Source organism: Phasianus colchicus, chromosome 6 (assembly GCF_987193195.1).
Source record: "Phasianus colchicus chromosome 6, bPhaCol1.hap1.1, whole genome shotgun sequence".
NCBI classification, from domain to species: domain Eukaryota; kingdom Metazoa; phylum Chordata; class Aves; order Galliformes; family Phasianidae; genus Phasianus; species Phasianus colchicus.
Genome location: NC_143441.1, coordinates 53,287,896 through 53,297,019, shown reverse-complemented (window position 1 = coordinate 53,297,019; position 9,124 = coordinate 53,287,896). Strand labels below are relative to the sequence as shown.

Here is a 9,124-nt window from a genome sequence, read left to right as displayed (position 1 = left end):
AACTGCCAATGTCGGCACCATGAAATATTGCAGCATCAGGGGCCCCGCGCATGCAGCCCCACAGATCAGAGGATGACACGGGAGGCACGACCTGAGCCCCCCCGTGGTGCTCACACGGGCCAGTAGGTGCCATTGTAGGAGAAGGGCTCTGGTGCCACACAAGGCCCAGCACTGTCAGGGGTCCAACGCTGCACCTCCAGGCGCGTGAAGTTGGGGTCCTGCGGGCGCACGATGACGGCACCGCGCGACGCCACCGATGGGTCCTCGTCAAAGAAGTTGAAGGGACGCAGGAAGAAGCCGACGCTGTTACCAGGGGTGGCCGTGTTGGGGATGTCCTCAGCGTGCGGGACGTGCAGGAATCCCACCGTCACCCAGGCCACCAGGTCCTGCACAGAGGGGTAGCGGCCATCAGCGCAGCACGTGGCACCAGGACCCCGGCAGCCCCCCCTGCAGCCCTCTCCCCTCATCACCTGGTCCTCGATGCTCTCATCGTTGCGGATGAAGCTCTCGAAGCTGACAGCGGGCTCCCAGGGGTTGTTCTGGTTGTAGAGGCTGCTGCTGGACGCCTCGCTCTCGCGGTGCCGCGTCACGGCCAGGTGGTACCTTCAGGGTGGGGGTTTGGGGACAGTGTCAGCCCTGGGGCAGCGCATGGGGCTCCGCACCCCCCGCCCCCCCGGCCCCACCTGCCCCACGCAACGCCCTTCTCCTCCTTCCAGCCGCGGGGCAGCACGCGCCCGGCGTGTGAGCGGAGCTGGATGCGGTAGCTGCGCGCGTGGCCCCAGCGGTTGCGCTGGCGCGGGTTGGAGAAGAGCAGATAGCGGGGCAGCGGGGCGCCCAGAGGGAGGGCGGCCTGGCGCTCCGTGCGGCGCAGCTGCCGGCGCAACCAGGGCTGCACCACGCGTGCGCCGGGGCTCCACGGGTTGGAGATGTTCTCGAAGCTGATGTCCATCGTCTCGAAGCTGTTGCCGGTGCCTGCGAGAGGAGAGGCTGTCAGCTGCCAACAGCGGCACCGGGGGTCCCCCAGTGCTGCGCAGCAGCCCCGTTCCCAGCGCCTGCAGCCGCACCTGCGACATCCAGATCCACCTTGTAGTGCACCAGGTGCGTGTGAATGTTGCCCAGCACGTGGCTGTGCACACGGCTGCCGTAGCGGCGGCCCCGCGGCGTGTAGAAGGTGGCGTGGATGTAGCCGGTGGCATGCACCTTGGCCTCCAGCACGCCGTTGGGGTACAGCAGCACATCCCAGATGTAGTCGTAGTTGTAGACGGTGGAGGTGGTGCGCAGCACCAGCGCGTGCCCCTCCAGCCCCGCATAGAATTGGAACCCCCCACGGAAGTCGCTGTCGAAGTGCCGCCGCAGTGGGACGCCGGTGGGCAGCTCGAAGATGCAGAGCGCACGGCGGAAGCGCCGCGGCCCCTCGCTGTCATACAGGTGGTGCACGTCCAGGAAGGTGGACACCTCGGGGCAGTCGATGCCGGGCGCCAGCTCGTAGGTAACGGAGCCCATGCCCCAGCCGGCATCCAGATACTTGGTCTGCATGGCGGCCGGTGTGTCTCCGCCGTAGAAGGCGATGGCCTCCTGCACGCTCACCTCGTAGGCCACGCGCTCGCCGTTGAAGCGCACGTCGAAGAGCTGCAGGCCGGCAGAGGAGCGCAGGCGGAAGGCCAGGCTCCAGCCGCCGTACTCCAGCCGGTTGCCACGCAGGCGGTAGCGCTGGCCCTGCGGCTCGCACACTTTGGCTCCGTGCACCTCGGTGGTGGTGCCGGTGGTGAAACGGCCGCGTGGGACGTACGTGGAGAAGAGGTGGGGGGCCGCGGGGTTGGGCAGCTGTGCCACCACCACCGTGCCGCGCTCGTAGCGCTCGGCCAGCTCCTGCGGGCTGGAGAAGTACTGCCCGTTGTACCAGACGCTCTGCACCGCCCAGCGGCGCGGGTCGGGGTCACGGTGGTCCAGCAGCATCTCCAGCCCCACGGGGTGCAGGAAATAGCCCTCGACGAAGCGCTGCAGGATGAACCACGTGCGGCGCTCACCGGGCGCCAGCCCGCGGGGCGCGATGTCGGAGAAAGTGAGGCAGCGTTGGGTGCAGTTGTGGTACCAGAAGCCGGAGGTGTCTCGCAGCAGGCGGTACAGCGGCTCGGTGGCCGCCACCAGCGCGCGGTGCAGCAGCTCGTACTCCCGCATCGTCATGGGCCGTGCGGCGAAGGGCGCGGTGCGGCCGCCCTTGAGGCGCAGCGGGCGGTAGGAGCGGGGCCGTGGAAGGGGCCCGACGGCAAACTCGGTGATGTTGGGCTCTGCCTGCGCCCCGAAGAAGATGACGGCTCGTGCCTGGCGCCGGGGCGCAGGGCCGCCACCATCCAGGTGCCATAGAGCCGCCCGCTTGGTGGGGGGCAGCAGCTCCACCAGGAATAGTGTGTTCTGAGCCAGCGTGTCCCCGCTTTGTGCCGACAGCCCCAACTCCGGGCGGCCCCGCAGGAAATCCCGCACCGCGTGCAGCTCCGCCGGCGTCAGGTCGGCAAAGATGGAGGCTTTGTCCGGCGGTGCGGCCGTGCGGTCGGCGTTGGCCACCACCAGGCACAGTGTGGCCAGCGCCCAGGTGAGGCGGAGCAGATGCATCATCCCGGGCACCTGAGGACACAGCCTGGGCATGGGATGTGATGGGAGCACGGTGCCAGTGCCAACCCCACATCACGCACCGCTTGGCCTCAAGGTGCTCCACCTCCTCTGGGACCCCCACCCAGCACCGCCCTGCAGAGCTGGGATTCCTCTCCCCCAGCCCAAAGCTGGCCCTACACTGTGCTCTGTGTGGCAAACGTCCCACCCTGCAGGGCTGGTGTTGTGCCAGCTGCACCACCCTCCAGCCCACTGCACAAGGGTGGCCATGCTCCTGCAGTCTGTGGGGTGTGAGGGTCCCAGGGGTCTGGTGCTTGTGCTCACAGAGCAGTGGCTGAGCAGCGACGTGCCCAACACACAGCAGTGGTTTGCACAGAGCAGTGATATCCGTGGGGATGGGGCAGCCGAAAGCAGCAGCAGGAGCAGCAGCAGGGCTGGGGGGGGGGAGAAGGGGTCACAATGTGCACAACTGCCCAGGGGGGATGCCCAAGAAAAGGGTGTCAAGGCTGCAGCTCTGTGGGACAGGGGCTATCTTGTGGGGTCCTCACTGCCCCAAAATGTGCAGACAGAAGGCTGCAATGTTGACATGGGGCAGCCCCACAAGCTGAGCCCCCCAACCCACTGCTCACCCCCCCGGCACCCAAAGGCAGCCCCTCTGAGCTCCCCTCACTCACCTCGCGTGGGTACCGCTCTGCCCCGTTCCCAGCCCAGTCCCGCCCTCGCCGCCCCCCCGGGCTCCTCCACCCCCCCCGGGTCAAGGCTGGAGCGGGGTTGCAGAGTTCAGCAGCAGCGGTGCCAATGGGGAGGGGCACAACACCCACCCACCCCTCCCCGCCAGGAGCTGCACTCTTTATGGCCTTTCCGTGATCAAACTCCAGGTTCAGGAGAGATAACAGTGGGGACAGGCACAGGACTGTCCCACTCATGCCCGTGGCTTTGTCCTGGTCACGCTGCATGGGGAGGGGGTGGGGGGTGCTGGAGGTGCTGTCCTGACTCCCCCACCCCCTCCCCATGCCTCCAAAATCAAAGGGTGCACATTGGATGCACCCACCCCCAGAAATCACGCCTCTATTTTATTCTCTCACGATGCTGCACAGAGCGCAGGGGGCCATGGTGTGGATCCCCACCTTGGGGATGGAGACTCCCAAAGTACTGGGCCCCCCTCACACACAGACCCATGAGGCTGAGATCCCTGTCCCTTTGCAGCTCCATCTCCTTCATGGAGTCCAGATCCCCTGTGGGACCAGGATCCCCACCCCAGTGGGACCAGGATGTCCCGAGGGGCTCAGGTCCCCCACCCATGGGACCAGCCCCCCTTTCAGGGGCACACAGTGGAGACGAGGCTGTGGGGCTGCAGCTCAGATAGGCTCAATCCTGGGGTGTGATGGGGGTCAGGAAGAGATACCCCCACCCAGCAGCCCTGTTGCAGGGGTCCCATGCACTGCACATGTCTCCAATGAGCTCCTCATCCCTATGGGCATGGACCCCAATGAGCTCATGTCCCCAGGCTCCACCGGTCCTGATGTACCCATGGGTACAAACCCCACTGAGCCCCATGGCCCCCTTCATCTCCATGTTTCTGAGGGCACAGGCACCATGGAGCCCCACATCCCTATGTCCCCAGACCCCATGTCTTGGTGTTCCCATAGACCCCACTGAACCCTGTGACACCGGATTACTTTTCAGGAGCTTTTGTCCCTTTTATACATCCCAGGGGCTGGGAGCTAGGAAAAGCCCTAAAACCATAACAGCCATCCCGTGGCTACACCCATCCCCACGGCTACACCCCTCACCGCTTGTCAACACCCATCCTCATGACAACATCCACTGCCACGGCAACACCAATACCTGTCTCCACCCATCCCCATGGCTGCTCCCATCACCTGGCTGCTCCTGGCCCCATCCCCATGGCACATCACCACAGCGATGCCTCCGTGGCACCTGGTGGCACTGTTCCCTCCAGTCTCACCTCCCACACCACAAGGCCTGGCCGATGCCCTCCCCCATCATAGCAGAGCCCTGCAGAATGGTGCTGGTGGGCTCTGCGGCTGTCGGGGGCTGCACCTCCATGGCTGGTGGTCAGAGCAGCTGCCGGAGTCACAGCAGTGCAGCTGGTAGGGGGGCAGGGTCTGGAAATGGGACGTGGAGATGGGATGTGGAGTTGGGACATAGAGAAGGAATTTTGAGATGGGACACAGAGATAGGACCTGGAAATGGGACAAGGAGCTGCGACGTGGCACTGGGAGCTGGGCACCAGGGACTGAGAGTGGAGCCAGGGACCTTGGAGGTCTATAGTGCCAGTCAGGAAAAGGTCCCAATGTTGGGAGCCCCAGAGGAGGAGGACGTGGTGCCAGGAAGTGCTGACCAGAGTTGTGCTAAGAAAGCACTCTGTCCATGGTTTAACACCTAAGGAGCAGAGACAACAGCTGTGATCCCACTGCACCACAGCAGCACTGCCAGCACAGCTCCTGCAGTGCCCACAGCCGCACTGTGAGCTTGGACGCGCCAAGGATTTGTTCCAACTTCTCTGTTTCTATAAAACCTCCCATTTCTATAAATGGACACCACGCGAGGACGCCTGGAACGAAAGGAGCCTTTCAGCAAAAACTTCCCGGCATGCATTGATTGATCCCACAGCAGGAGAACTTATCGGCCATGTGCAGCACACAGCAGTGGCCCAACGCTGCGGGGAGCGGAGAGCGATGCTCCTCAAACTGTGTGCTGTGCTGCTGGGAAAGCAGCTTTGGGATGCAATGAGCCCAGGGCCTGGCAGCCTCCTCCATGGGGCACAGTGGGCACAGGCGTTGTCACCATGCTGGTGCTGCTGTGCTCTGCAGATGTGTCCCTGAGCATCAGCACGCAGGAGCTGTTCTAAATGTCCTGCCCAGAAAAGAGGAGAGGATCCATCATCACCCCTGGAGGAGGAAGAGGAGGGGGAGGAGGAAGAGTAGGAGGGGAGCGCACTGTCTCCTGCCCACAAATACTGCTGGGCCCCACTCAGCATTGCAGGGATGCCCTCCCTCTGATCACCCTGCCTCTGATCATCTGCCGTGGGTTTTGCCATCTCCAGTGCCCTCCTCTCCATCATGGAACCATAGAATGGCCTGGGTTGAAAAAGGCCATAATGCCCGTCTAGTTTCAACCCCCTGCTATGAGCATGGTCACCAAACACCACACCAGCTTGCCTTCTAGGGTCAGGTCCTTCAGTAACAAGAAGTGCTGATGCCATGAGCTCCCCATTCTGCAGCCACCACTCCGCTTCTTGAGAAACCGTGCGCTGCCGCATTAATTCACGAAGGAGCCCACTTCTGGCTTATGACATAAAAACACAATGTTTGCTGCCATCTCCCTCCAATCAGAGCTTCCTGGGTGCCCTCCCAGTGATGCGCCGGGGCCGTTCCAAAGGTCACCGTGTGACGCAGCAAAGTTCAGCCACGGCTGTTTTCTGACTGATGGCAGCAGTGCTGAGCCCCGCTGCACGCACCGGAGCGTGCCGGGAACTCCGTGCCAGCAGCAGAACCTGCGTGCAGAGGGGGTGATGGATCAGCCAGAGCTTCAGCAATAACCGCTCTGGGCTGGAAGGGGCTGGGCATGGGTCAGGGCTGAGGGCTGTGGAGGAAAGAATGGACCAGAGATGAGAGCAGGAAACTCCCTATGCAGAGTGGGCCACCTCCCCCAGCGAACACTGTGCACCCATCTGGTTGACCACAAGCTCTGCTCTGCTCTGTGCAGGTTGGATGCAGGTCTCCTCAACCCCATCCCCTCCATGCACCGGGTGATCCTCCAGCTCAGAGGGTCTGGCCCAGCATTGTGCTGTGCTCCTCCACGCATCCTTTGGGGCTGCCCACTCCGCAAGGCGCTTGCTGTGGTTCGGTTCTCTTCCTCCTGCTCTGTGGTTCCCAATTGCTCCGGCTGTGCTCTCACACCAGATGTGTTTTTTCCTCCCATTTCATAACTGGAGTCATTGAGATAATAGCAAAGCAGATAACAGCCCATGAGCTCTCTTGTCTCCTACGCCAGCTGTTCTGTTCTTTCCAGAGAAAATCTTCCATCACTCAGCTCTTTTATGAGCTGCTGCCTCCCCAGCCCAGCACAGCGTTTCACCGGAGGGATGCTTCCTCGTAAGTCAGAGAAGGCCTCCAGAACTCCTCTATGCTGCCTGAGCGCTCTGCTCTTCCCCCATCCCAAGCAGCAGAACAGCCCCACGATGTCCCTTCGACCTTTCCATCAGTCTGTCCATCCATCCATCCATCCCATCAGGGTGCAGGATTCTGGTGCTCCAACATCTCCCCAAGGTGCCCTTTGTTCCGGCCTGATGAAGCCCCATCCTTGGGGGAAATCTAATTACACAAAGGTTAATTGCTGTCTCTGCACTGTGGGACTCAGGGAAGCGCGACCTGCGTCCCAAAGTCCCCAGTGCACATTTCTGACTCAGCGGAGCAGCTCTGCATTCAGCCACGCTGCCCTGTGGCTGTGACATCCCCCCTCTCCTTCTTCTCTCTGACACTGTGAGTTCAGCGCGAGGATCCTGCTCCTGTGGATGGGGTGTCCACGTCTGTGAGGGTCAGGGAATGGGGGCTGTGGGGTGAAGGGTCTCACCAACCTCAGCGACGGCACAACAGTGCGAGCAGGGCCCGGTTCGGCCCTATTAATTCTGGGAGGTGGGGAGGGCTTGGTGGAATTCCATAGACAGGGAGACCTTGGTGCTCCTGGGGCTGTGGCTGCAGAAGGAGCAGTGTTGGTGCCTGCAGCACGCCAGGGTGCGGAGCCGCAGTGCGGGGCACGTGGCAGCCAACCCCCCCACTGCAGCACTGCCACAGCACAGACCCAGAAATGTGTCCTCGTAACGGTGCTGAGAAAAGGATGATGGACACTCTTGGCTGTGCTCAATTCGCTCAGCCCTTCCAGCCTCGGCCACACCACAGAGATATAATTGGGGATTGTCCTCCCGCCTCCTGTATTCATTTGGAGCAGCAAAGAAAGAAGAAAGCAATTTTTTTTTTTTTTTTGCGTTTTTCACACTTTTTAGTGGTGTCACAAAGCCCAAAGGAGTGCTGAGGCCAGAGGGAGCATCCCGTGCTCCCCAGGCAGCACCCGAAGCACCGCGCGGTGCCGCAGCCACCACCACGTGTGAGCTGTGCACGTTGGGGCCAGCAGCACAGCGCAAGTAGGGCAGCCCAAAAAAGCCCCAAAAAATCCCAGAAAAGGACTTCATCCTCTGCTTAATCAGCAGCACGCACTGCTGTGCTACAGGGGAGGCCTCAGAGGACCCACAGCCGCTCACAGCGCACAGTGAGCCGCCCAAAGCTCCGCTGCTCCATTTCCAACACCGCTGGGATGCAGCACAGCCTGCCCTGCTTGCCAGCAACGCAGGAATGCAAAGCCCCAGATCTGCCCCCCAGGAAGGCCGTGTGTCACAGCCCGCAGGCAACGCCGACGGTGCCGGCAGGAAGCGGCTTTGCAGGAGGAGCTGCAGCACATCTGCCGGCCGTCAAGAAAATCACTTTCCCTGGAAAGCGAAGCGCGGGGGCCGCCGGCACGCAAGTAGGGCAGCAGATGGGCCTGAGAAGAGGGGGGGCCCAAAGCCACCCCTGACACCATTGAAGGGTTTGCTGCTCCCCACGGCTGGGCCTCGGCTCGGGGGGGCAGGGACATGGGGACAGTGGTGACGTTGGGGCTGAGCTGGTGGTGGGACCGCAGGACTTCACCTGAGGGATGCCGGGGTGCGAGGGGCTGCTCCTGCCTGGCTGCAATGTGCATCCAGTGGGACAGCATTCGGGATGCTCACTGTGAGTGAAATAAAGGGGAAGATCAGAGGGATTGCAGCATCTCTGCTGCTGCTGTGCCGGCACTCTCCAGACATGGACTGTGCCCCTGGCTGGCACTCAGTGCGCTGCAACCTGGGGTGCAGGTCTGCTTCCCACCACGCACAAACATCTCAGTACCGGGCTGCACGCATGGCTCCTGCCCCACAGCATCACCTTCCCCTGGCCGTGAGCCCACAGCATGGCTTAGTGAGAGTTGTGATCCTGCCTGGAGCTCCAGCTGGTGGCGGTGCTGCTGGGCACCGTGCGGCACAGCGTGGCACAGTGCCATATGGAACTGCATGGCACAGCATGGCATGGCATAGAACTGCATGAAACAACACTGCATGGCACAGCACTGCGTGGCACAGCCTGGCACTGCACTGCGCTGTGTGGCACACTGCAGTGCCCACGTGCTGCCACCAGGCGGGCACAGCCAGGCAGGAGTTTCCCCGCAGAAGTTTGGGATGGAGCACCGGTGCTCCACCAAATTCCCCCCAAATTCCCATTCTCTTTGGCAACAAAAGTCAAAGAAGAGCCCCCCCCCGTGCCATGCTGCAGGCTGCAGAGAGCAGCACTTGGCTCCCACACTGGGAAAATCCTTTCCCCCCCCCTTCACACCGCCTGCGCGTGATTCCTCGGCGCGGGGGTGTCAGCAGTGCTCCCATCTGCTGTGCTGTGAGTGCTCATCCCTGCGCGGGGATTTCACCGCG

At 62.5% G+C, this 9,124-nt stretch overlaps 1 protein-coding gene across 2 annotated transcripts; it reads right to left on the bottom strand.

The window, feature by feature from the left end:
• Window positions 1–9: 9 nt before the first annotated feature.
• AOC1 (amine oxidase copper containing 1) lies at window positions 10–3,351 on the bottom strand. Of its 2 annotated transcripts, none has more exons than XM_090143302.1 (5): window positions 3,282–3,351; window positions 1,065–2,622; window positions 684–972; window positions 471–603; window positions 10–386 (listed from the first exon to the last, which is right to left on the bottom strand). In XM_090143302.1, exons 2-5 carry the CDS (start codon window positions 2,611–2,613, stop codon window positions 111–113), a joined length of 2,247 nt encoding a protein of 748 aa, XP_089999428.1. In that variant the 5' UTR covers window positions 2,614–2,622; window positions 3,282–3,351; the 3' UTR covers window positions 10–110. The 2 variants fall into 2 exon arrangements, with proteins under 2 accessions (XP_089999428.1, XP_089999429.1); XM_090143303.1 differs by having other exon boundaries at window positions 1,065–2,635; window positions 3,282–3,324.
• Between the last annotated feature and the right edge of the window lie 5,773 nt (window positions 3,352–9,124).